Genomic DNA, 27,186 nt, shown 5'->3' with positions numbered 1-27,186 from the left:
ACAGATTCATCCCATGCATGTCCCTTTCACATATGATACATATTGATACATTTTACCACAAGTCCAGCATCCACACACACGAATACCTTCCTGAACAGCAGATTCCTGCACTCACTCTACCAACACAAAGCACCACACACATCATTGATCCATGCATCAATAATGATTTAAACGGAGAAACAACTGAGCATACATCCATAGATAATCTTCATACCATTGACTCTCAACATCTTGTGTCTTTAAGAAGGTCCACAATAGAGTATAGAAAACATGCATATCTCAAAGATTTCCAATGTATGAGTGCTTCCATAGCCCCACCAAGCAAATGTACCCTCTTATGTTATAATGCACTTTCAACATCACATAGATTCTTCTCCCTGGCCATTTCTATTGACAAAGAACTGAGGTCTTATGAGGATGTCATAGCTTATGATTGTTGGAGGAGTGCCATCAAAGAAGAACTCGATGCACTACAGCAACTACAGACTTGGGAAATCCAAGCTCTTTCTTTTGGCAAGAAAGCCATAGGGTGCAAATGGGTGTTTAAGCTCAAACAAGCATTGAAAGACATAAGGCGTAACTAGTCGTGAAAGGCTTCACCCAAGTATCTGGCATTGACTACCTCTATACATTTAGTTCTATTTTAAAGCTCAGCACACTTCGCGTCGTGCTTGCATTGGCTGCTGCCCAAAGTTGGTTAATTTCTTAAGCAGATTGATGTCAACACAACCTTCCTTCAGGGTGAGTTGGAGGAAGAGGTCTACATGCGCATCCCCCCGGGTTGAATGCCCCACACAATCACGTTTTCAAGCTACGGAAGTCCCTTTATGGCATGAAATAGGCAAGTCAACAGTGGAACAATATGTTAAAATATATTCTATTAGAAAGTGGATACAGCCAATCAAAGTCTGATAACAACTTGTTTACCAAATACAAGAGCAGTGGCTTTACTACACTACTGGTTTACATAGATGATGTGACGTTGGCAGGGAATGACATTAGTGAAATCAATTTCATTAAGGCACTGTTGCATGAGAAGTTGTGCATCAAGGGCATTGGTGATTTAAAGTTCTTCCTAGGGATGGAAGTTGCTCGAAGCAGGGAAGGCATTGCTTTATACCAACGAAAGTATGCTTTGGATTTATTACAAGATTCTGGAATGGAGCAGCACAAACCAGCTTCAACCCCAATGGATTATGGCACTTAGTTGACAAAAGATTGGGGGGAGGGGGGGAGGGAGGGGTTACTACTTGACAACATCGCGTATAAGAAGCTAATCGGCAAACTTATTTATCTGGCTAACACAAGGCCAGAAATCAGTTTTGCAATTGGCAAGCTCAGCCAATTTCTTGAGAAACCAACTACTTTGCACCTCAAGATAGCATATAGGGTTCTAAGATACATCAAGATGGCTCCTGCAACTGGGTTGTTCTTCCCGTCCAAGTCTGATCTGCTAGTGTCAGGCTTTATTGACTTTGATTGGGTGGCATACCCTGATTCACAAAGATCCATCTCTGCCTACTACTTTTATATTGGGAATTTGATTGTTTCATGGAAAAGTAAGAAACAAAGGACCGTGGCATCATATTCTGCTAAAGCAGAATATCGAGCATTGGCCTCAGCTACTAGAGAAGCAATTTGGTTAAAGAAAGTCCTAAGAGTCTTGGGTTTTGAGCTGGAGAAACTTATAAGTCTATACTGTGACAACCAAGCAGCCATTCACATTGCTCACAATCCAGTTTTTCACAAATGAACAAAGCATATTGAGGTTGATTGTCATGTGGTAAGAGACAAGTTGATGGAAAAACTTATCCACTTACTTCCTATCTCGACTCATGAACAACTAGCAGACCTATCGATAAAGCCGCTTGCACCAGGAACTTTTTCCACTATCTACGGTAAGTTAGAACTACTAGACATTTATACTCCTAACTTGAGAGAAGGTGTTACTTGACATGTGAGTTAAGAGACTAAAAAACTAACCATTTAGTTGCTAAGTAGTTGAATTAGTTAGCTAGTGTGGAGATATTTATCACAAGGTGGTTAGAGTAGAATTTTATCAACTGCTATGCATGTGTATACTAATATAATATGTGCAAAACCTAACAAATTAGTTAAGCTTAACTCATTATATCTAAGGTTGTATATAAGGTTTGTCATGCTTCATAGTTAATTGAATTTTGTCATTATTTGATTCAAGTAACATCTCTATCTTTCTTTTCTATGTTTTCTTTAAACTTACACAATCTTTAGCTACTCTTACTACACCTTCAATAAATGGTGTTATTATTTATCTCCTTTTATTGTGTCACTCTCTATCTTTATTTGCTGTTTTGTTATGCCGATGGTAGCATTATCTATGGTGGTGGTGGTATAGTGAGATGGTGTTTAAAATTAAAAAAAAAAAAAAAGTAGTTATTTTATTGTTGTTAACACTTAATAAAGAGTTGAATTTTTTAAGAATTTGAAATGTTAAAAGATAATGAAAGAAATGAAGTTAATTTGGATATTTTGATTAATTTTTTAACAGAATCAATGAAAAATTAATGACAGATTATTTTTGTCAAACATAATTTATTTTTTATGGGTAGAATATTAGTTTTATTTTTTATAATTATTTTTATCAATGACCGAATCTTTTATTATTAGTAATGACTATTTACTTTTTTTTTAATATTTGTATTTGAAAAAAAAAATAAAAAATAAAATTTTATTGTGTGAACAGTTTGTTTTCACAAAATTTTAAATTAAATAAGTACCCTGAACTAAACAAACCCCGTATCTAGACTCCCGATGTTAAAAGTTGAAAAAAATATATATAAACGGATCAACCCACTTTATTTCACAGATTAATCGAGTTAAACTCATTAAAATGTCTCATTTTCATGAAACTATTTTTAAAGTCGAAAGTTTCGTAAGGGTGAGCACATGTCGGTTTGGTTTGGGTTTATAGTAAATTTAGAATCGAACCGATCAAAATATAATTTGTTCAGTTTGATTTAGATTTGTATTTTTTGTATATATATCCGAACCAAACCAAACTAATTAAGAATGTATTGGTTCGGTTTGGGTAATTGGGTACCCAATGACTTTAAAATTCATAAAAAAAAAAACCAAATTTTTATCTTAAAAATTCAACAAATACAATAAAATGTAACATCAATAGAAATAATCCAAACATGTTAAACACCAAATACATTAAAAACTAAAATCCTTAAAATCCAAACATATTAATAGCGAATAATCTTTGTTTAATGGAAAAGTCATATATATATTTTTTATTTTTTTTATTTAGTTAATATATGATCGGATTCGCGGGTTGGTTCGGGTTCCGCACCCTCAGAACCGATACTCGAACCAATCACTAACAAAGATCATCAATTTGGTTCGGGTTGAACCAGATTACCCGTTAGTTCCAGAACTAATTTATTTAGTTCAGTTCGGATTCGGACAGGTAATCGGGTACCCACTACCCGTGCTTATCCCTAAAGTTTCGATTACGATATTAAACGGGCCAAACCCAACACAACCATAATATTATTTTCTGCCATGATTATTGAACATTTATAACACCGCCGAATCAAAAGCAATTTATTAGGGGCAATTCGTTTTTATTCTGGACATAGTTTTTCTCTTTTTGGTCAGGGTGGACATGGTTATTAGTTGTTAATGGTTTTAGGCTGAAAAGCATTTATACAAAAAATGACAAAAACCGGCAACCAAAAAATATGAAAAACAACATTTAGAGGAAACTTGATGGGCTCCAAAGTCATTATGAGAGTGGGTCTTATTCTTAGGGGGTTTTTTGTTCAGTCTTATTCTTAAGTTTGTTTGCTTCCTACACTTCCATCTTGGGCCTAGTTTTTTCTTCTCGTTTCTGGTCAAGCCTAGTTTTTCCTCCTTAACGACTATTTTTTCAGTTTTTAATTAAACATTACGATTGGGCTTAATGCGCCGTTTTCATACCAAAAATAACTAATTAGTTTACCTTAAATATGTATATGTGCTAACCAAGACAGGTCACTCGTCCGTTTAAATAAGTGTTAAAAATTTGAATTTCATTTTATACATATAATAATTGACTTTGAATCCTCTAAAGTTTGAATTTATTTTAGAGAGTAAAATGTGATCTCTACTCTTGAATAGTTTTTCTTTCATATTTATTTTTGGTCCCACCTATAAAATTAATGGTGAGAGATTACATTTTACTCTCTAAAGTGAAATTTAATTTCACTTTAAAGAATCCAAATCTATAATAATTTATTAATTAATGGTAAACTTTTAATAAAATACTTCAGATACATGACAGATTAATCTTTAATCTATTAAATTATAGATAGTAAATTAATGGTAGTATATAATATATTTTAAAAAATTATTATATTATTTAAAAATTAATTAAAATATATATAAATTAATATTAAATTTGATATTTTTTATTTAAAATATTTTATAATATAAATTTTTTTATATTAAAATTGTACATATTTATATCTTTATTTATTGTTTTTATTTTTATATTTGTTTTAATTGAAGAATTTTGTCTTTTTATATAGTGTTTGTCTTTTTTTTTTATTTTGGTTGTTGTTGGAGTTTTTTTTTTTTTATCATATATTCTTGTGGAGATATATTTTTCTAAAATTGTTGACTTGTATACATTTTATAATATATTATTTTTTTTATTCCATCTTTGTATATATGTACTTCATCTGACTTAGATTTATTTACTTTTTTTTTTTTAATTTCTTGATTTGTATATCATCTAGTACTGATGATATTAGTGTTAGTGAAGTTAATTTTTATAATCAATAAAGAATATAAATGAGCAATATAAATGATATTTTAAATAAATAAAAAAATTTTATATTACATATTTTATTTGTTGTAATAGGAGTTGAGTTTCGATATTTTTTATTGGGACAAATGTCTTGGTAATAATGTATTGTTGAGAACATAGTTAAAATCATTTATTTTGACTTTAAATATAAGTGTGAAGTTGTATAAATCTTTTAGGAATAATTATTTTAAAAGACCGTTAGGAAGATTTGATTATTAAAAAAGACTTTTAGTATTAAAATTATTAAGAAAGACTAAATTTTTTTATAATATTTAACAAAAAGAACTAAATTTTTTTATAAAAAGATAAATATATCTTTAATTATTTTTTTATTTATTTTTTATAATCTTTATGTTGATAAATTTTATTTTTCTTAAAATTTTAGTAATTTTTATTATTTTTTTATTTTTGTGATCTTTATTCAACGAGAAAAAAAGACAAAAGATCAAAAAAATAAATAAATAAATAATAAAAATTACTAAAATTTTAGAAAAAATAAAAATTATTAATATAAAAATTATAAAAAATAAGTAAAAAATAATTAAAGATATATTTGTCTTTTATAAAAAGATTTGGTTGTTGTTAATAATATTAATATTAAAGATCTTTTTTTAATAATTAAATCTCTCTAATGGTCTTTTAGAATAATTTTTCCTTAATTAACTAATTAATCCCAAGTGAATATTCATATATATCTATATAGTGTTGAGAATCAAACAGCATATATTAAAGATTATAAAAGAATAAATAAAAAAATAATTAAGATCTCCTTATAAAAGATTTGATTCTTCTTCTTAAATATTATAAAAAAATTTAGTCCTTCTTAATAATTGTAGTATTAAAGGTCATTTTTAATAATTAAATGTTCTTAACGGTCCTTTAGAATAATTTTCTCAATCTTTTAATTGGGATGATATTTGAGTGTCATTGCTATCTTAGAGTGTAATTAGATTTAAGGTAGTTGTACCCAATAATTTTTTTGCTTCTCTATCAAATAGCACAAAAATTATTGTAGCACTTTGATCTAAACCTTTGGTTTAATTCAGAATCTATAATAATTATTGAGTTAGTAATTTATAATTTGATAGAATTTTTTATGATGTATATAATTTGATAGAATTTAATAAAATTTTTTATAATTTAAATCTGTAATATTTTTTTTATGTGGTAGTACAAAAACTTCATTATTTATATTTTTGTGGGTTTTTCTTTGACATTTACTTATTCTTCTTCTTCTAATACATATAGTTTTTCAATGATATCTATAACAATAAGAATAAAAATTTTTAGAATATTTATTGTGTGTGTATATATAATATATTGAATAAACTATTTTTAATAAGAATAATTTAAATAGCATAAAATAAAAATACATGTTAATAATATTTTATGTTGTATCACAAGAACTTTATTTTTTGTATTTTTTGTGGGTTTTCTTTTGACATCTACTTATTTTTTTTTTCTAATGCATATAATTTTTCAATGACATCTATAATAGTAAGATTACAATTTTTTAGAATATGTATTATGTGTGTTTGTGTGTATTGAATAACTCATTTTTAATAAAATTAATTTAAATAGTATTTAAGTAAAAATATTTGTTAATATATTTTTTTAACTTACTCTATTAGATAATATCTCAAATTATACAAATTTAAAATAGTGTTGGAAAATGATCAAAATTAATTTTTTAACTTAAATAGCATATTTAAATAAGTATAATTATAAAGATTTTAAAATATAATTATATGCAAAATATTACAAAATAATAAAAAAAAGTATAAATAGTAAAAGTAATAAGAGTTTTTTTTCCTCATAAATTTGTTTTAAAAATAAAATAAATATTTTTATTTTGTACCTAATAATCTAATAGAATCATTTTTAAATAAATAGGTTTTTCTTCATTTGTTGGTATAAATATTTTTCGTAGACGAACTACGAATTATGAAATAAAGTAATAGCGGTAAAAGTCTTATATATGATATATAAGTATGTCAAATAGTATGGAATTTAAATAGTCTATAACTTAAAATTTGTTATGATAATATTATTATGACACTTTTAATGTAGATGTTTATTGTATTCAATTAATAATTTATATTTCTATTGAATAATAATATGTAATAAATTAATTAATTATGGGAGTTATGATTTTAATTTTTTTTTAATTTTTAATTTTTAAAAATTTGATTGGTTGATTTCTAAACTTTGTCTAGTAAGCAAATGTGCTAAGGTGGCATCATTAAAAAAATAAAGATGATTAAATTTAATGTACAAAGATTTTGGCCTTAATTTTTATATAATAAAAATTAGATAGATAGATAGATAGATAAATTTTCGATAGATGGTCTCTCAATTTTTTTTTAAATAATTGAAGGAGTAAAGTGTGATCTTTAATCTTTCAATATCTTTTTTTTATATATTTTTTCTTAATTTCACTTATAAAATTAATAATGAGAGATTATATTTTACTCTTTTAATTGTTAAAAAAAATTGAAAAAATCCATTTCCATGATGGATGGATAGATAGATACACCAAACTTCAATGATTTATTAGAATATTTATTATTTATTTATACAACAGTCCACGAGACCAAGATTCCCTGGAAGAATTTAGAATTCCCTCCACTCTTTCATTTCCATAATACTCCACAAGAATTTGCTTTTTATTTATGTACATTGACCTGACATAACTAAATTCAATCCAGTGATAAACTGATGCGTATTGACTCGATGTACAAGACAAAATAATATTTCTCTATCAACTTGGACTAGTTTCAGTTGACCAATTTACTATCATCAATATGCTTTTAGCCCAACTAGTTTAGCAAAGGGTCAAGACTCTAATTCATCACCATCATAAGGTTTTGAGTCTAGCTTCAGTTGTTCTATCCACGATGTTGCTCATATTTCATCCCAAAAATTGAACTTATTAATGTCAAGTATCATTGACAACATTATCTTGGTCTAATCTGAGAAAGCCTATTGTTCCATATTGCATGAAGAATCATATGAAACAAGTCATACTTAACAGGAATCCTATGCCACAGAAAATGTTGCTGAACCTTCTTCACTCCCAAATGCAATGCAAGGTACTTCTCTTCTGGGATTGAGACAAGTATTTCTCTTAGATTTGGGATATCCCTTTCACTAACAGTTACAGAAAATGCTTCCCAATTCAAGACTTCAAAAAAAGGTGGCACATAATTATCTGATATGATAACTGGGACACACTCAGAAAAAATGGCCTCAACTATTCTTGGGGTGTGAACCTCATAGCCTCTAGCACATATGCAATATTTACTGCTGTTCATGTATTCCATGTAAAGTTTCTTACCTTCAATATCGCGCCCCATTGGACCGAAAATTTTCATGTCTGATTCTTTGTTTTCCCAGTGTTTTAGCAGCACGGGACGGAGATAACCATGCATGCTCCCCGCAAAGAAGGCGAGAATAGATCTCTCTGAAGGAGATTTACCTGTAAAACCTCTTAGAGGATCCATCATAGAGTGTATATATGTAACTGGTAGAGTGGTGTCTTTTCCTATTTGGAAGCCTTTAGCAATATTTGAGTTGCAGAGAGACCTAATACAATTTTTCATTGGTTGCCTTGTGATTTGAGAGGCCTGAAATTTCATAAACAACATCATATTAATAATGCACATTTTTTTTTAATATGCTACATTAGGTATATGGCCATCATCCCTTTCATCCAATTAAAGTGATTATTCCATGTTTTATCATAAAAACTAGGGCAAATTACACTCCTTGAGGTTTGCTGAAATTTTTTACAATACCCTCGACTTGTCCAAGTGACATTGATCTCCCTCAAGGGAAGGTTAGTGCTATATTTTACACAGGAGAAATGTTATACGCACCACTTTTGTATATACCTTCCACTTTTGGTATTAAAAATGATCGATAGAAAATGAAAGAAGATAAAAAAATTCTCTTTTATACCATAAAAGGAAGGTGTACAAAAGGTGGTGTAGACATCATTTCTCTCCCCTAATCGTAAGGACTTGTACAATTGTCTAGATGTGTGTGTGAAGCGCCTTGCTTTGAGTATGATCAATCCTAACTAATTATCTTGGTCAAAATTTTGAATTGATAAATGCTTGTTGCTTAAAACATTTTCTAAAAGGAGGTCAATTAAAAGAATGAACTTATTGACATTAACTTGTTGAAAATCATTACATAAATAGTAATCAAAGAAATGACAGTCTGAAACAGAAGCTCACCCAGTCATGACAAGCAACAAGAAAATGGTCTGCTCCCCCAGTTCTGTTCCAGAATCGATATCTTCCGGCGATTAAATGCACGTACCTCTCTAGGTATTGCTCCATCTGCTTACCATTAAGCTTTTGTTCAGCAAGAGTAACTCTTAGCTTTTGTGAACTGAATGGCAGGTAAAACAAATGAGCTCTGCGAGGATCCTTCACTACGAACCGTTTATTTCCCTCCATCAGTTTCATAAACCAACCTTCGGATGCATATAGTCCCCTCGTCCTTGGCTGGTGAAATATAGGCTTATCTCCTTCTCTGTAGACGTAAACTTTGAGCCTGCGTTCCATCAGTGCATAACTCCTGAAGAACAGATGTAGAGAAATGCTTCAACCATCAATTATCTACTGGAAGAAGAACAACACATGAACTATTCAGGAGGAAACAATGGTGAAATCTAGTTGACATGTGCATATTTCAAATTTGAAGCACTAAAATACAAAGGACTTGCTGAATTAATCAACGTTATCAAAGTAGCAGAATGATAACAATGATAAAAATGGAACAAGAATAATTCACAACTCAATGCTATATATCTATCTAGAACATTTAACTATTATGATCATACCTTGAGAACTTGGCAACATCCCGGAAAATAGGTGCATAAAGCCCAGAAGGATTTGATACGACACGGCCATTTTCGATCTCCAGTTTTGCTGATAAGAGTTCACGATCAGGACGAGAAGACCACCTAGGTCTCTGTCATCAATGATCAATCAATACACAATATGCAACAATTAGGAGTCCATACATACATATTCCATAATGTCTCATCTTTTTTTCACCACAAAGCTGAAACTCCATACCATATAAGAAGAGTTAAAACTCTGAAGCAATAAGGAGTTCATCCGAGTCAATGAAGTACTCAAATTGGACAAAGGAACTTTCAATAGAGGTGACTTCTCATTTTGAGCTTTCATTTCCCCCCTTTGCATTCCACTGCCATTTGAAGATTTTCTTGCAGTGATTAAGGTGCCCAAATCTTCATCCAGAAATGTTATGCCCTTTGAAGGAACCCCTAGTGGTGAAGCATTATATCTGTATTCTACAGGATCATGTGCATAGTTTGGTCTTTCATGAGTGAAACCTTTCTGAATTGCATCTTCACTATTTTCCCCTCCATAACTGCTATCTAGGGTCTCTCCAATGCTCAAATTTCCATCCACATTAGACTCCAACTCATAGTCCAAATCTACTCCATTCCCCATATCCTTAGCTGGCAGAGCTACTGAGAACTTCTCCGAATCTAACAGAGAATGTAATCTCCAAGAGGGAAGTGCAAAACATTGGAAAACAACTACTATTGCAACCAACACACCAACAAATAAGAACCGCATAGTAGCAAGATGGTACAATCTCCGATCTAGAATAGACATAACACCCATTTTCATGCCCCAAAACTCAATTCATCATCACTTCAAAGTTCAAACTAAACATTCATCCTTACAGCAATCTTAAACTCCTGTTCCAATATCCCAAAAGCTAGAAAAAAGTTTAAAAAATAAAAAATAAAAATATAAGCATGGTAAATCAAATTAGACGCCAACAACAGTTCTTACTTCTTAAAACTAGAAAAATTAAGAAAGAAATTAACTTTATGATGAATTAAAACATATACCTTTGCTCCAGCAACCAACTAAGCTTCACAGTTCACACTACTCAATTCACTTGCAAGGAGAACGCACAAGAATCAAACTGAAGTTACTATAAAATGCTCTCATTCTTGAAGTTAATTACGTTCATACCACTGTCCAAAAACTATACAAAAAAAATTGCCTTCTGTGTGTTGGCGATGGAGAAAAACAGAAAACAGAAAATAGAAAACCCCAAAACGACGTCGCTTCGTAATTCCGAAAATGCCCTTCAATCCTTCATCCTTCGGTTTATCGGTTAGGAGAGTTATGTTTCACTGTTTTGAGCAACATTCTGAAAACTGGACCGGATTGCCGGTTCGACCGGTATAATCGTGAACCGGCAGTAATTACGGTCCGATTTGTTTTCTAAAACCGTTTTTCTAAAAACCGGAGGAGAATAGTCGAACCGGCCGGTTGAACCGGACAGAGAACAACCGGTTTAAAAGAAACGGCGTCGTTTTTGCCAAATTTGCTTACTTTCAGTTTCACTCTTGGTTCTAAAGCTCCTCCGTTTCTTTCTCCCTTTCTCCCTCCGTTTCTTTCATTCACAGAAACAGCCAAAAAACCCTATCACTGTAAGCCTACACCACCGCCGCCGCAAGGAGTGGCATACTGCCGCCGTCCGTCCGTCTATCTAGCTTCCCTCGTGCTCCAAGTCTTCAACCCCCGTTCGTTGTCACCGATCGCAGCTGCTTCCTCGAGCTCGGCGTCCGTCGTCTTTGTCTGCTCAGCCGCGCTTCCGCCGCCGTTGGTTGCCGTTAACGTTCGCGTCTCCGTTCAGCCGTCGTCTTCGTTCGCGTTCTTCGCCGTTCAAGTTTGCTCGGCGTTCACCGTTCGCGTTCACTCGCCATTCACCGTTCGGGTTCGCCTTCGTCTGGAAGCCACGTTGCCCTGCTTCAAACTCTGCGACCAACCCGCGCGCTTCAACTAGCCGTCGAACTGCTCTCTTTTTTTCGCCGCCGTGAGTTCCCTAAACCCACCACCAGACAATACACTCACACAACACCAATACTCTGCTTGAAACTCTGCAACTTCTTATTTCTATTACGATAAGTAACTATTTGATTTGGCAGTGGTTTGGATTTTTTTCATAGACTGAATTAAGTATACAATAGTTATGTTCTCTTCTCTATCACATTGATACTAAGCTTTGAATTCTCTTATTTCGTTTCAAGTTTACCGCACTCAACATGTTTGATGAAATGCTTTAACCATATTTCGGGTTGGTTTTATCATTTCTAGCTTTTAGAAACTTAGTAAGTTGATTGCATGTGAAATTAGAATAATTGGATCTTAGGAATTAGGAAATTTTAGCTGCACAAATAGCATCTTTGTAGAAAACATATTAGCATGATGATTCCACTTGCATTAGTGTTCTTCTGGTAATTTTTAACGGTTAGTGTGAACTTGTTAATTTGCTAATTGTTCTTGTGTTGTTGTTCTGTTGTTCTTCTGTTATTTTTATTTTATTTTATTTTTTGTGATTTTCTGTTCTTGAACCCGTTAAGTTGATAATTTGCTAAATTGTTGGGCTGCTGTTGTTTTAATTTGCTAAATTGTAGGTTTCTGTGATTTAATTTGTTGGATTTTCTATTTAGGTCTTGTTCTTGTTTATTTGCTAAATTGTTGTTGTGTATTTGTTGCCTTTGAGATTCTTGCTGGATATTGGTGATCATTGATTTATTATATGCTTCATGTTTTCATTGTTTTCTTCTTCTGAAGGAAAAAAAAATTCTGTTTTCATTGTTTTGTTGATTGTTTATTTTGTTTCAGAAATTAATTTTTTGTGATCAATGCTCAAACTCTAAATGCTGTTCTGTTGGTTTTTGCAGTGTTTGTTTTGTTTCAGAAATCAATGCTCAAACTCTGAATGTTGTTCTTCTGTTTTTTGTTTTGTTTCATAAATCAATATTTTGTGATCAATGCTCAAACTCTGAATGTTGTTCTGCTGTTTTTGTTGTTTCAGAAATCAATTTTTTGTGATTAATGCTCATACTCTGAATGTTGTTCTGTTTTGTTTTAAGGCTGAGTTTAGAAGAGGTGATTGAATTCTGAGTGTTGTTTTGTTTTTGTTTTAAAGCTGTGTGTTGTGTTCAATTTTCATTTTGTAGGAAATTCTGAGGTATATAAGAATTAAGAAGGAAGACTATTTTAACGGTATTATTCTGTTGATTCTGGTATGCTACAAGCTTGAACATAGAATTGAAGAGAGAAACCCTTTATTATTTTATCATTGGCCTATTTTTGGCATTGCATATCATTGTAGTTTGTTTATTCATAGAACTAGTTGTTTATGATCCCCTTTCGAAGTAAAAAAATGCAGTGGAAGAGTGTTTAGAACCAGTTGCTTTATTCATTGAATTTTTATAGAATCAGGTGTTTATTATAAAACGGTTTTTTCGGTTGAACCATGGTTGAACCAATGAATTAGTGAATCAGTAATGAGCGGTTCGATGACCGGTCCGGTTTTCTGAACCTCGGTTTTGAGTTCACTTCACTTCACTTTTGGATCAGTGAAAATGGCTCTAACCGTCAAGCTGCCAATACGGTTCCCAATTTCCGCGCCAATTATCGACCCGTATCCGACCCATGAACCGACCCAAATATCCACAGAGGTCAGATTCTCTCGTTGGAACAACGCCAATGCCGCCAAGTTCAACGAGCGCCGGCGAACCCAGCAGGAAATCGAGGATGAGATACGCCGCACGCGCCGCTTCGACTCTGCCGACAAAATCGCCGAAACCGCCGAGACTTCCGCCGTTTCCAGCGCCACCGTTAAAACCTTCAAATCCGCTGGGACGCCCTCCGCTCCGTCGAGGCCTTCCATCCCCGGCAGGAAATCGAAGTACTCCAAACCGCCGGCGGAGCCCCCGTGGGATTCTCATGCGGCGGTTAGGTTTTCCAGCACCCCGAATTCGAATCCAAGCAGGACTCAATTGGCACCAGCAAACGTGAGAATCGGCGACGACGGAGTCTCCTACGTGGTTGAAGGCGCACCGTTCGAGTTTCGGTACAGCTACACGGAAACGCCAGCGGCGAAGCCGGTGAAGATTCGGGAGCCATCGTACGTGCCGTTCGGACCAGCGACGATGCCGCGGCCATGGACCGGACGGGCACCGCTGCCGACGAGCAAGAAGAAGTTGAGGGAATTCGACTCGTTCGTTCTGCCGCCGGCAGACAAGAAGGGGGTGAAGCCCGTCCAGAAGCCCGGGCCCTTTTTACCCGGATCGGGCCCGAAACACGTGCAGTCAAAGGAAGAGTTGTTGGGGGAGCCATTGACGAAGGAAGAGATCAATGCGTTGGTTGCCGGCACCGTCAAATCTGCCCGCCAGCTCAATATTGGTACTTTTGCTTGTTTTGAATTTTTTCTTTAATTTTTTTTTATTATTATTTTTTACATATTTGAGAGTTAAAGATATCTAGTTAATTGATGCAAGGCAGAAGTTAGACTTTGCTCGAAAATATCTAGTTAGTTTGTACTTGGGAGTTTTCTAAGGTAATGAAAAGTGTGTTCCTTTTGTTGATAATTGAAATATCATTTTGCCCCAACAAAATTAAGGGTTAATCAATAAGGTAAGATATGCAAAATTTGGCCAAATTGGAAAGGTTATGGTGGATCAGGGTGTGTATGTGAATGTTTGTGCAAATTTGATTACTCTGGGTAGTGTTATGTGAATTTCATGGAAAATTTACCTTTTTCCTACGCACTCTCTGTGTTGGGTGTTTTTCAGGTAGAGATGGTTTGACACATAACATGTTGGAGAATATACATGCTCTTTGGAAACGACGGAGAGTGTGCAAGATAAAGTGCAAAGGAGTGTGCACCGTCGACATGGATAATGTGTGCCAACAGTTAGAGGTTGGTTTCTTCTGCTCTCAACTGTCCCACTTTTCACTGATATCAATTCATAATGACCTCAAATCTGTGCTTGTGTTTTGGAAGTAAAACCTCATCTTGTGTGGTCGATGTGTATTTGCTTTTGGGTTAAAACATTCGTTTATTTGTTCATCCTGCTATGCAATTTAAATGGTAAAGGAGAATATAGTTCATGCATCTTTTGTTTTGGGGTGGGGGGCTACGGTTTCCGATGGCATTTTCTTTGGCTTCTCTCAAGGATATAAATTTTTAACTTTTGTTTTTCTTTTCTTTACGATGCCTTCGCTGATCTTACTTTTCTGAGTTGACCATGTCCTCTGACATTCCTCAATAAAGAAATTAATTGTTTTTCATTACTTATGGTCTTTGTCTGGTTTCCTAGGAAAGGACTGGGGGAAAAATCATTCATAGGAAAAGTGGTACGGTATACCTCTTCCGGGGCAGAAACTACAACTATAGAACACGCCAACGTTTTCCTCTGATGCTGTGGAAACCTGTATCTCCAGTATATCCTAGGTTGGTTAAGCGAGTTCCAGAAGGCCTAACACTAGAAGAAGCAACTGAATTTCGTCGGAAGGGAAGGAACTTGGAACCGATATTCAAGCTGGGTAGAATCTTTCAGATTTTCATTACAATTTAACAAGAAAGCAAGTTTTTGCTCTTTTTGGCTGACCATGTGAGACTAACTTCTATCTTTATATACAGCAAAAAATGGTGTTTACTGTGACCTTGTAGCAAATGTCAGAGAGGCTTTTGAAGAGTGTGAACTAGTGCGAATAAATTGTCAAGGACTAAATGAAAGTGATTATCGAAGGATTGGAGGAAAACTAAGGGTATAGCCATTTTCTCCTATATCTTGCAAACAACATTGAAGATTTTTTTTTTTTTTTTGCCCTTTTTTCGTTGGTGACATAGGATAATAAGTAACATTTTTCTTCCAATTTTGTTTCTTGACTGTAGGATCTTGTTCCATGCATATTGCTCTCATTTGAGAATGAACACATACTTATGTGGAGGGGAAAAAAGTGGAGGTCCTCTTTCCCAGGTCTCGAAGATGATTACAATGAAGCCAATAAAATTGATGTTGACAGTGACAATTCCAATACACCGACTTCAGATGCCCCAGAATTGTCTGAAATGCCACAGGAGAATTCATTAGAGCATCTAAGCAGTGAATCTTATGACACTAGTATTTCTTCGAGTTCAGATGATGTGAGTTTCTCTCAAGCTGAGGTGCCTTACCCTATAGAAGATAGCAATCCACCTTTCTCGATGGTTACCGATGCTGCTTCACTTTCTATGGGAACCTGTGAAGTTGAAACCACAGATGATGTCAGGGGTTCTCCACCTTCTGATAGCACAAAATCAAGTGTTTCTGTGCTGGAAAGTTGTGAGAATTCTATTGATGGCAAGGTAGATCCTTCTACAAATGGGTTGCTAGATAGTTCAAGTGCAGCTGATGAAAGTTTAATTTCAATATCATCTGCATCTTGCACAGAAGGAGTTATGTTACTGTGGGAGCAAGCTGTTGAGAAAGGTAGTGCACTTGTTTTAGATGACAGATCTTTGGATGCTGACAATGTTTATCAAACCGCAGTGGCTTTTGCCAAATCAGCTCCCCCAGGGCCTGTTTTTAGCCGATCTAGAAAGGTTAGGGTTCAAAATAATGACGAGCAAGAAGATTCAACTTTTGAGAAAAAAGAAGTTACCACTGTTGTGATTGAAGGTGAAATGGAGAACACTCAGAAGAGTTCCGAAATTTGAAGAAAAGATTTTGATGAGCGACAGAGGAATGTAGTGCCACAGGGAACAAGAGTAGATGAACTTGTGAGACTTCTGACATGATACCACCAAAAGTAGGTACTTTGTTGCACAATAAAATTATTATTGTTTTGATATCCAAAATAGTTGACTGTTTTATTTTTGAATGGAATTAAATTATCGTCAAGAAGATATCTAAGTGTGATCCAAGTTTAGACTTGATTCATGACGTTTGATCTATGTAGCCAACACCACCTACTTGGGCAAGGTTTTATTGTTGTTATTATTATGCTATTGCTGCCCCTTGCCTTATTTTTAATTTTGAATAATCATAATTCTTATGTTATATCAATGCAATTTTCTTTGCGCATCTAATACATTGGTCTTGGATTTCACATTTAAAAGTTAATGTTGACAAGTCACCAAAAAAAAAGTTAATGTTGACACACACAAGGGAAAAAAAATCTCACTCGGACCCTACTCCCTTAGTGGACCCCGAGATCTTCCATATGCCAAAGTGTAACTTAAACATAAAATGACTCTATTACCCTAATGACTTTTGACAGTGTCCTAGCTGCAAATGGGGATAATTAGTTTAGGAAGTCCAGAGATATGGATGGAAAATATCCTTGTGTTTGGCTACGGTTCCAGCAACTCTAATGTTTCTAGTTCTTGGAGGTACATTTTGTAAGAAATTATATTATGTCTCTAGTGTTGTGTGTTGCATTTTATAGGATTAATAAATATATCAATTAATTAAATGAAGGAAAGCTTGTTAGTAGATATTTGAAAGTAACTAACTTGATGGAAGTTAGTTTTATGAGAAACAGAACCAGAATTCCTCTTCCTGCCAATGAAGTTCCTCTTTTTCTTTCACAAGTCTTGACGAAGAAATAAAGAAAGGGCAAAGGAATAGACAAGTGAATTCTCAATATGAACTCCAATCAATGGATCAGGGTTAGTAACTCTATCTATTCCTATTTGTGAGAATAATGAATTTCAAGATTCTTATGAAATGAATGGTAGTTTTAGAATGTAACATTGACACTATTAAATTTGCATATATTTGTACAGAGACACCTAACAGCCTTGCGGAACCAGGCAAACTTGAAGAGGCAAGATGGGTGCTAGGGAGAGTTAGAGCCAAGAGGTATCGAGATTATGGAAGCCAAATTTCATGCTAGGCTCTTCTGTTTGTTAGTTCTTATTTATCCGAACTTTTGTTGCTCAAATGATAGCCTACCTCCAAATGACACACATATTCCTACAAATGTGCCCTATCCATGCTGCATATTCTCCACAGCACCTCACGCACACCCTTCTGCTGAGTCAGCAAGTCAGTTACGCTGATCCTGCCCCCACCAGATGATTCTTCTAAACCTGCCCCACATTTTCCTTAACCCATTTACCTTTTTCTTCACATCTTATATCTTCAGCTGCATACTTTCTTATAAGGTGCATTACAACTTAGGTTCTTAATCTCAAATTCTTGACCATTTTAAACCTTATTACGTGATAAGATGTTAACCTAACATGTATTACATGAACAGAAATTTTAACAGAATAGAGGAGGAATATAAATGAAAAACCATTTAAAACAATGGTATAAAAATATATACAACCCCCCCCCCCCCTCTCTTTTTTCTCTCTCTTCTCATGATAGTACCTAGAAGGCAACAATGAGTCTTCAAGGCTACAAATGTCGCAAACATTCCCTGAAGTCTCTACATATTATACAGGGACAGTCCCGAAAAAACACATATACATCACAGAACAAAAACAAGACACCAAAAGCACAAAATTACCTATAAGATATGTAAAAGAAAAGAATAATCCTAAAAAATCTAAGAGGACACACTTCAAACAAACAGACCATCTGAGAACAGCATAATTAGACACTCCCACAAATGTTGGCCTTGTTATTCCTGCCAAAACCTTAAAAACATGTCATAATAAATTTTTACAGTATGGCCTCATAGAAATGGAGACCGCTAACAGTTCAGATCATTTCTTAGTGTCATTCATTACCGAAATAACTGTACCCATAATATTGTGAGCTTAATTCTTGACATTGAAAAAAAAAACCAAAAATATGACCAGGATGGAGAATCGGCACCAAGTCCAGAAGCGGACAGCGACATGGGAGCAATGTAAAGAGGAGATGCTGGACAGTGGCATCGTGGCGAGCTTACAGATATGAGCTTTTGCATATCGCGACATCGACACAATGCGGCGAGATTCTGTTGACATAGAAAGCAGAAGAGAAGCAGATTGCGATGACAAGAAGCACGACAGACATTATGCCAGCAAAACCCGGGGGAGAAAACACATTTGGTTTAAATGGTTTGCCAATTTTCTGCCAATTGTTCCGGTTTTTTTCAATTATTTGCAAATAGAATCTCCGTGTCAACTGTCAACCAGTAACAGGTCCAAACCAAACAAGTGACCAATTGCCAATTAACTTAGTCAAACCAACTTATCAGCTCCAATTCTGGAAATCATAGTCAAAACTCATCTAAGTTGAGTCTTTCAAAGTTTAACTAATCTAGTTTTTTAAAATACAAAATATTCCTGAATTCTTAAGTGTGAATGTAACTTTTGCTTAAGAGGATATTAGACTATAAACAAAACAAATTAAAATCGATTATTTTCTAAACAAAAATGCTTGGTCTCCAAGTGTTTTTATTAACCAAGTTAACCAAGTTATTAAAATTTAAACTTTAGTCACGCGCCCTCTTCTTCCTCCCCCTCCTCCAACGTCGTCATCATCGCTGCTGCCACCACCACCACCACCACCGTCGTTGTCGCTGCTGCCACTACCACCGTTGTCTTCTTCTTACGTTCATTCTTTCTTCAACGTCTTGTTGTTGTTGTTTAATTTTTTCTTCTTTGTAAATTGGATGTATCTTTTTTGTTGAGTGAAATTAAAAAGGCACGAATGTCTTTTATATTATTTTTTTATGCTCAATATTTGTATACTATATGTATGAATTTGTGTGCTATGTTGAAGAAAAATGTGTGCTATGCTTAAATATTTGTATGCTGTAATAAACTAGAAATTGTTTAATGATTTATGACAAATTAGTGTGAGCTACCATGCTATTAACTTCGATTATTTGTGTTATTTTTCTATACTCGATATTTGTGTGCTATTGTATATGTTTTTTTCTTGATTATGGTTATTTATGATGATCTTAGTTTTTTTTTTTTTAATTGAGTTGTTTAGAAAATTAGTGTTATTCTATGATTTTGGTTTTTGTGCTATATGTGTGAATTTTTGAGTTATGCTGAACAAAAATGTGTGCTACGCTTAAATATTTGTGTGCTATGATAAACCAGAATTTGTTTAATGATATCTGTCAAATTAGTGTGAGTTACCAAACTATTAGCTTCGGTTATGTGTGTGCTGTAAAAATGAAGGGGTGTGTTGTTTCACTTTGCTTGATTTACACATGTAATGTGGTATGGTTTGTTTGCAGTGTTGATGGACAACTGCAAGAAAGACGAGGTGATCGCTGAACTTTTCAAGAGCCATTGATTGTCGTGTCACATTTTCTGTGGACCCTAGCCACCAAGAAATGTTGGAACTGCACATCAAAGTTAATAGCCATGAGCTATGATGACATACTTAATGTGTTTGTTTTTTTTTTTTTTGGAAAATAGAACCTGTAAGGTAATATTGGCTTGCAATGAATGGTGATCGGTTTATACACCATGAAGAAAAAGAGAAGAAAAAAATAAATGTGTAATAGAAATCAATAAAAGAATATATACATAAATTTTGGTGCAACAAAAATTTGTGCGCTGTGCTTTGACAATGTGTTATGGTTCGAAAATTTGTGTAATATGTGCAAAAAAATGTGTTCTATATCGATAAGTTTGTCAATAAAAAAATACACACTTAAATTTTGGTGCAGCAAAATTTTGTGCTATAGTTCAAAAATTTGTTATGTGCAAAAATTTGTGTGCTATATGGATAAGTTTGTGTTACGTGCAAATTTGTCTGCTATACTTCAAAACTTTGTATGCTATGCTCCAAAATTTGTATGCTCTCCAACAAAAAATTGTGTACTGCAAAAAGTATAGAAAGACTTGTACAGATAATACAATCTCTTTGAATTGTGCGCCAGTGGAACACTAGAGCACGCGTCGTGCGTTTCATTTTGAAAATGGTTTTTATTGTAGTTGGTTGGACCTAGTTACCAAAAGACTTGTACATATAATATTACTCCACAAAAGATAAATGAGATACATATTTGAAGGTAAAATATGGCTTCTGTCGTTAAAATTTTCAGAAAATTTTAAAAATAGCACGTTGTTAAGCAGTCCCTACAGCATTGTCCAATCAAACAGAAATCAATCATTTCGCAGTATCTGAAAATTAATTTCCCTCATTTTGCTATGCATAAGCCAAGAAAAACAACAAATTAAAAATACACGACAGTGTTATTCATGCTTCTTTACTGGTTCTCGGGAGTTGGGACGTTTCCTTTTGAGTGATCCACTTAAAGCAGCCTTAGCCTTCGCCCACTCTTTCAAAGAAGAACAACTTCTCATGAATGTGCAAGTTTCGCCTACTTCAACCCTCGCAGTGGATCTCTCTTTTTGTACTGTTTCTTCAGACGATCCTTCCTTTTCTCTTGTCTCACTCTTTTCCTCATATGCAGTATCATTGGCACCACCACCATCATGTTGGCTCTTTTCCGGTATACGCCCATCACTAGTAACAACTTCATTAATGGCATCCTTACCTACATTATTATGCTTGGGATTGTTGGAATTTGCAGGGTCCACGGTAGACCCCTTGGCCATTGGCTCTGAGAATGTAATGCCTGCCAAAATCTGTGAAATGCTAAATGAACTGTTGTCTCCAGCAACCAGTTGTGTCCATGATTGCTTCCGTCGCCATGATGCACCTCGACCGGTCTTCTTCAACTCCACATTGTTGTCAGCAGGCTGAGCTTCAGCATGCTTTCTTAATGCTGATGTGTTGGTATGATTATCTTCAGTGAGCTCCTTTGTCGATTCTGTATTGGTGGGTTTACTCCCTAGGTGTTCATGCCCTTCCATGTTTTCAGTTTTGTCGTTTAAAGATATGGATTGGGATGGACTATCAGGTCTTTCTTGTTCTATAGGAAACATGAGAGTGGCATTGAAAGCAGTATTACCTCCATTACCAAGTAGTTCTTTCCATGAAGATTTCTGAGACCATGAAACTTTAGACTGTTTGCCAAAATCATCTTCTGACTCAACAGGTTGCACTCCAGATTCTACCTCATCTGGAAGGGTCTGCACATTATTCTTTCCTTTAGCAGTAGTAGACACATGTCCAATGCTTTCCCTTTCCGATTTGCGAAGTGATTTTCTCTTATTGTTGGGATTGCTCTTATGCCCTTTATGCACATCAGACTCACTCTTGTCATTTTCTTCCTTACCAATTTTTGATTTATTGGACCATGAGTCCTGAATATCCAAACAGCAATTAGAAACAATATAAATAAATCTATTCTTTGATAAAAAAAAAAAAATAAGGAGTGATACAATAAGAGATAACTTAACCGGTTCCTTTTGTAAAGGGAGTGGATCCTCTCAATTTTTTTCCCTTAATTGTTTGGTAAAGTGTGATCTCTCATCATTCAATATCTTCTCTCACATATTTTTTCTTGATCCCACTTAATGTAACGCGAGAGATCACACTTTACCAAACAATTGAGGGAAAAAAATTGAGAGGATCCATTCCCTAGGCCTATTGAATAATAATAATAATAATAATAATAATAATAATAATAATAATAATAATAATAACAGCAATGAAAATTAACCTGATTTTCCAAGATCATTTGAAGTTCCTCACTCCCTATTATGGACGATTTATTTTTCTTTGTGTTCACGTTAATAATGAGATCATCTTCATCTGTTGAACTACCTACTTCAGAGTCATCAGGATGTGCAGGTGATTCAAAGGAATCCTCTGTTTCAAGATTCTTCTTTTCGGAAACATTTTCTTTTCCAAGTAGTTTGTTCATCACGACATTCATTATGTTAATTTCTTCATCATTCATTCCTCCAATTTCTGTTGCCCTTTCAATATGTAGTTTTCCCCTTTCTGTGCCAGAAGGACTACAATGTTCCTTGCAATCACAGAAATGCACAGGGAGAAGAGGAACTTTAATATTCTGGAAACTGTATTTGTGCTTTCCAGTTCCAGTGAATGGTATAGATTTTACCTGCATAAGTACAGATGTTGCATGTGAAAATTGAACCATATGATTAAGCATTAACGTTTCTTTACATGACCGAATATAAGGGAAAGGCAAGAATGCATTCTACATAATAAAACTGTTACACATTTATATATCACAGATAAATGGAAGTCTTAAATTAAATATCAACAAAAGAATCCAAAAAATTTAAAAAACATACAAATTGAGCCAAAATTTAGCAATAGAAGCATGCAGGCTTAGCAATTGCAGGGGTATATAGCACATGATTGAGGCAGAGGAGAGCAGGAGCCGGATGCAATGGAGCTTCTGGTGCGGAGTGCTTTTTTTTCCGTGGTGTTGAGGCCATAATCAAAATATGGTGGGTAGTCAGGTCAAAGACAAACAACTTGGGTAACCCAATTAGGTTCTTCTTCCTCTGTTGCAGCCTCATTCATCCCTTCTCTCTGTCTCAGCCTGTGTTTTGTCGCAGTTGGAACAGAGGAGAAACAAAGTAAACAAAGGCAATGCATCTTATATGTTACGCTATGGCCAAATTAGAGTTTCTCATGTTTTTTATCATTTGCACACGAGTTCTTTTTACTTTTTTCTGGTGTGTGCATTTCTGCAGATTCTTCTTTTAATTTTGCTGAAATAGCTTCTTGGTCTTCAATGTTATATGATACAAAGAAAAGAAGGAAAAAAGGTGTATTATTCACAACCAAGGATAACAATGACCTTTCTCAGGTTTGAAAGGCCATATATGGATAATCCTCCAGATGTGTGCTATGTTCAGGTTGAATTCTGAATCAATATCACTTTTTTCCATTTTACATTATCCAGTGGCTTGCTTTCTTTGGAATGCATTGTTTAGTATCTTTGGCGAGTGTTGGGTGTACCCTAGAGGCTCAGAGCAATTCTTATTGATTGGCATTGACACATTTGGCTATGACAGACATTCCAACAAGCAAGCCATGTGGGGTAGGATTAGATGCCTTGCTTGTACATGGTGCAAGGCACGTAAACATTTGAGGTATCTGGCTTAGAAATTAAGAGAGATAGATTAGTGAATTTCACATTTTTGCTACATTCATGCTAGGCTCTTCTGTTTGTTAGTTCTTATTTATTCGAACTTTTGTTTCTCAAATGATAGCCTACCTCCAAATGACACACATATTCCTACAGATGTGCCCTATCCATGCTGCATATTCTCCACAGCACCTCACGCACACCCTTCTGCTGAGTCAGCAAGTCAGTTAAGCTGACCCAGCCCCCACCAGATCATTCTTCCAAACCTGCCCCACATTTTCCTTAACCCATTTACCTTTTTCTTCACATCTTATATCTTCAGCTGCATACTTTCTTATAAGGTGCATTACAACTTAGGTTCTTAATCTCAGATTCTTGACCATTTTAAACCTAAGATGTTAACCTAACATGTATTACATGAACAGAAATTTTAACAGAATAGAGGAGGAATATAAATGAAAAACCATTTAAAACAATGATATAAAAATATATACAACCCCCCCCCCCCCTTCTCTTTTTTTCTCTCTCTTCTCATGATAGTACCTAGAAGGCAACAATGAGTCTTCAAGGCTACAAATGTCGCAAACATTCCCTGAAGTCTCTACATATTATACAGGGACAGTCCCGAAAAAACACATATACATCACAGAACAAAAACAAGACACCAAAAGCACAAAATTACCTATAAGATATGTAAAAGAAAAGAATAATCCTAAAAAATCTAAGATGACACACTTCAAACAAACAGACCATCTGAGAACAGCATAATTAGACACTCCCACAAATGTTGGCCTTGTTATTCCTGCCAAAACCTTTAAAACATGTCATAATAAATGTTTACAGTATGGCCTCATAGAAATGGAGCAGCTAACAGTTCAGATAATTTCTTAGTGTCATTCATTACCGAAATAACTGTACCCATAATATTGTGAGCTTAATTCTTGACATTGAAAAAAAAAACCAAAAATATTAAGACATGAATCCATGACAAAGCTCTACAGTATTTCACATAATATTTCCCATGTTATACCACTTTCATACGCAAAAATGGCATTCTACAAAGCCATAGCCACACTAGATACACACCCAAGACTAGCATCCACACCTTTTAGCTTCACAGTTTAAAGGTTATTCAAAACACAAACGCCTTTAAAGGCCACAGTTCAACATCCAAAAGACATGTTGAAACACAACCAGTGAACATATTTGTAGATGGAGTTCATTTAACGTAGGGTTCCCAAACTGAAAAAAGATCCTCTAAAATGAGATTAGTAAAGTGATAAAGTGAAGGCTTAATCACCACTGAATTTGTAACTTCTAACATATGTGAACCCCACTATCTTAATTTGTAACTTTATCAATATCCTCAATTTAGAGGAGCTTGATCCATCCAGACTCATTGGATATTGGCATTTAACAACGTCAATGACCAATGAATACATACTTGTGTCGACTAAATGAATAAATAAAGGTATGTTATATTAGTATGTCACCTTTCTTAACCTCGGGAAGTAAATGTGGAGCTGCTTTGTCTTTAAACTCTCTTTTGTGGGCTTTTCCTCTAACTTATCAGTAGTGACTGGTTTGTCACTAACATGCTCAATCTTAGACATAGCATCTTCATCCCATTCTCGTTTCAACCGCACTAGATAATGTTCTTTAGCCTTCTCGAGCTTCAACTTCCCACCCTTCCAAACACAACCATTATACTGCCAAGACAATAATTTTTTTTTTTAGTTTTTAACAGAAAATGCATATTGTTATAATCAATTGAATTTAATGAAGTTTTAACTAAAAAAATAAGAGAAAAAACTAACCTTGCTAAAAAGCCTGGAAAGAGATTTGTCATCGGTGGGAGAAGGAAGGAAGTCAAGATAGGCGAAACTGCGACCTTTGGTTCGGATTGTTTCGACTGCTTCGACATTGCCGAAAGAGCTGAACATACTGTGGAGGTCTTGTTTAGTTACTGATTCCCCCAATCCACCGACAAATATTCTCACCGTCTTCTTGTGTTGCCCCTCCATGCCCTAAGGAACGTTAGCCTGCACTCAATTAACAATAATACGGTTGATAGAGGAATGCTATTAAGTTGGTTCGACAATGTTTTGTGCCTCCAAGAGTAACAATTAGAAGCAGCAATTTTTTTCTTAATTAACAATATAGGCAGTGCAAATTTTAACAAAGCTCATCACAATGATTAACAACAACAAAAACACTAAAAGAACAGTGAATCAATAACATAGGCAGTGCAAATTTAAAATTTAAAATTTATCATCAAATACAATCAGTGAGCAAAGCCAATCAATCAAGCACTGACTGAGCATTCTGTTCTGATTCTGTGACTGGGAAGCAACAAATTCAGCAACAAATTCAAGTTACAGCAACAAATTTAACAAATCCTAGTAAAGTTCCGATTTACAGCAAAAAGGCAAATTTATTAATTACCAATTCAGCAACATGCAGAAATACAGGGAAAAGGGAAATCTGGAAAAGAGAGAACACTAAACCAAAACATTAACCAATAATCACAAAACACTAAACCTTCACCCAGCAATTACAAACAAAGCCAGCAATTACAAACATTAGCACATTATGAAACATTCCAAAACACTAAACCTTCACCCAGCAAAACCAGCAACTACAAACAAAGCCATCAGTAAATTTGAACAAAAAATTAAGAGCCATCAGCCTACAGCATTCAACAATATTGCAACAAACAAATTAGGAGCCATCAGCAACTGGTAAACCAGTAAAACACTATCAGAGCCATCAGAGTAAGAATTACTGACTAAAACACTAAAACAGGGTAACAGAGTAAGTATTACTGACTAACAGAGCAATCAGAGTATAGTGAATACAAGACAGAGCAATCAGAACCATACATACAAATTTGCAAATTTGTAAAATTTCCACCATTAACCACCAGCAACAGCAAATACAAGGGAATACCAAACTGGAAACCAAGACGGAAGACCGAAGAAGAAGAATTGAAGAGCCAAACTTCAAAGTTCAAACCAAGACCGAAGAAGAATTGAAGAAAAATGGAACAAAAATTGAAGAAGAAGACCGAAGACGAAGACAAGCCACTAACCTGGGTTCCGTGCCGAGAAGCCAGCAAAGATGAAGAGTACCTGCCGAGTTACTGGGTTAGGGTTCGACGACCTGGGAACGGCGGTGCTGACGACCTGGGGACGGCGGCGGCGCTGACGACCTGGGAACGGCGGCGACAATGGAGGGCTAGGGTTCCTCCGCTTCAGAGTCCTCCAATCTCCAGTACAGGGAGTATAGTGACAAATGATTAAATGAAATCGTTGGTTGAACCGGTAAAAGGGGGGGGGGTGGTTTGGTTCACGCGTGCATAGTTGTAAGAATCGAACCGGTGATCAAACCGATCAAGTTACCGATTTACTGAGTTATTGGTTCAACCAATAAATCGTTGGTTGAACCGGTAAAATCGGTTTCACGTAAATAAAAAATATAAAATACTAAAAATAGTCATAACATTAAAAAAATTCAAAATACATATCTTTAGTTCTTCACCAACATCTTAAAAACAACCAAGTT

At 34.7% G+C, this 27,186-nt stretch overlaps 3 protein-coding genes across 12 annotated transcripts; 1 reads left to right on the top strand and 2 right to left on the bottom strand.

Annotated features, from left to right (window-relative positions):
* Nucleotides 1-7,371: 7,371 nt before the first annotated feature.
* Nucleotides 7,372-10,931, bottom strand: LOC107644415 (putative glycosyltransferase At3g07620). 4 transcript variants are annotated; one of them, XM_016348269.3, is made up of 6 exons: nt 10,740-10,931; nt 9,928-10,603; nt 9,690-9,820; nt 9,079-9,424; nt 8,175-8,463; nt 7,372-7,940 (listed from the first exon to the last, which is right to left on the bottom strand). In XM_016348269.3, the coding sequence occupies exons 2-6, from the start codon at nt 10,510-10,512 to the stop codon at nt 7,795-7,797; spliced, it is 1,497 nt and encodes a 498-aa protein (XP_016203755.2). In that variant the 5' UTR covers nt 10,513-10,603; nt 10,740-10,931; the 3' UTR covers nt 7,372-7,794. The 4 variants fall into 4 exon arrangements, with proteins under 4 accessions (XP_016203755.2, XP_088344362.1, XP_016203752.2 ...); XM_088488236.1 differs by having other exon boundaries at nt 9,928-10,583; XM_016348266.3 differs by having other exon boundaries at nt 7,372-8,463; nt 10,740-10,925.
* A 300-nt stretch (nt 10,932-11,231) lies between these two features.
* Nucleotides 11,232-20,189, top strand: LOC107644413 (CRS2-associated factor 1, chloroplastic). 7 transcript variants are annotated; one of them, XR_015883551.1, is made up of 11 exons: nt 11,233-11,716; nt 12,867-14,097; nt 14,487-14,614; nt 15,015-15,240; nt 15,338-15,465; nt 15,593-16,488; nt 16,960-17,071; nt 17,209-17,350; nt 17,468-17,543; nt 18,494-18,736; nt 19,873-20,189. XR_015883551.1 is itself a non-coding variant. In XM_088488234.1 (6 exons), the coding sequence occupies exons 2-6, from the start codon at nt 13,275-13,277 to the stop codon at nt 16,394-16,396; spliced, it is 2,109 nt and encodes a 702-aa protein (XP_088344360.1). In that variant the 5' UTR covers nt 11,232-11,716; nt 13,270-13,274; the 3' UTR covers nt 16,397-16,768. The 7 variants fall into 7 exon arrangements, 2 of the variants coding, with proteins under 2 accessions (XP_088344360.1, XP_020958632.2); XR_015883554.1 differs by lacking the exon at nt 16,960-17,071 and having other exon boundaries at nt 17,274-17,350; XR_015883553.1 differs by lacking the exon at nt 16,960-17,071 and having other exon boundaries at nt 17,224-17,350.
* A 459-nt stretch (nt 20,190-20,648) lies between these two features.
* On the bottom strand, nt 20,649-26,939 carry LOC107644414 (protein REPRESSOR OF SILENCING 3-like). Its single transcript, XM_088486702.1, has 5 exons — nt 26,714-26,939; nt 25,440-25,664; nt 25,116-25,331; nt 22,216-22,620; nt 20,649-21,856 (listed from the first exon to the last, which is right to left on the bottom strand). Exons 2-5 carry the CDS (start codon nt 25,644-25,646, stop codon nt 20,840-20,842), a joined length of 1,845 nt encoding a protein of 614 aa, XP_088342828.1. The 5' UTR covers nt 25,647-25,664; nt 26,714-26,939; the 3' UTR covers nt 20,649-20,839.
* Nucleotides 26,940-27,186: the final 247 nt, after the last annotated feature.

This window comes from Arachis ipaensis, chromosome B5, assembly GCF_059453495.1.
Source record: "Arachis ipaensis isolate K30076 ecotype BB chromosome B5, ASM5945349v1, whole genome shotgun sequence".
Classification (NCBI taxonomy): domain Eukaryota; kingdom Viridiplantae; phylum Streptophyta; class Magnoliopsida; order Fabales; family Fabaceae; genus Arachis; species Arachis ipaensis.
This window is presented reverse-complemented; position numbering and strand designations above follow the sequence as displayed.

What these genes read in the sequence shown, in the direction of transcription:
- LOC107644415 (XM_016348266.3), bottom strand. Translation starts at nt 10,512, where the DNA reads ATGAAAATGGGTGTTATGTCTATTCTAGATCGGAGATTGTACCATCTT. An exon ending in GTTTTAACTCTTCTTATATG is followed by an intron (nt 9,821 to 9,927) that starts GTATGGAGTTTC and finishes CATTGATGACAG; the next exon opens with AGACCTAGGTGGTCTTCTCG. An exon ending in TTGTTGCTTGTCATGACTGG is followed by an intron (nt 8,464 to 9,078) that starts GTGAGCTTCTGT and finishes ATGAAATTTCAG; the next exon opens with GCCTCTCAAATCACAAGGCA.
- LOC107644413 (XM_088488234.1), top strand. Translation starts at nt 13,275, where the DNA reads ATGGCTCTAACCGTCAAGCTGCCAATACGGTTCCCAATTTCCGCGCCA. An exon ending in ATGTGTGCCAACAGTTAGAG is followed by an intron (nt 14,615 to 15,014) that starts GTTGGTTTCTTC and finishes CTGGTTTCCTAG; the next exon opens with GAAAGGACTGGGGGAAAAAT. An exon ending in GGATTGGAGGAAAACTAAGG is followed by an intron (nt 15,466 to 15,592) that starts GTATAGCCATTT and finishes TCTTGACTGTAG; the next exon opens with GATCTTGTTCCATGCATATT.
- LOC107644414 (XM_088486702.1), bottom strand. Translation starts at nt 25,646, where the DNA reads ATGGAGGGGCAACACAAGAAGACGGTGAGAATATTTGTCGGTGGATTG. An exon ending in ACTTCCCGAGGTTAAGAAAG is followed by an intron (nt 22,621 to 25,115) that starts GTGACATACTAA and finishes GTACTTATGCAG; the next exon opens with GTAAAATCTATACCATTCAC. An exon ending in AAATGATCTTGGAAAATCAG is followed by an intron (nt 21,857 to 22,215) that starts GTTAATTTTCAT and finishes TTGGATATTCAG; the next exon opens with GACTCATGGTCCAATAAATC.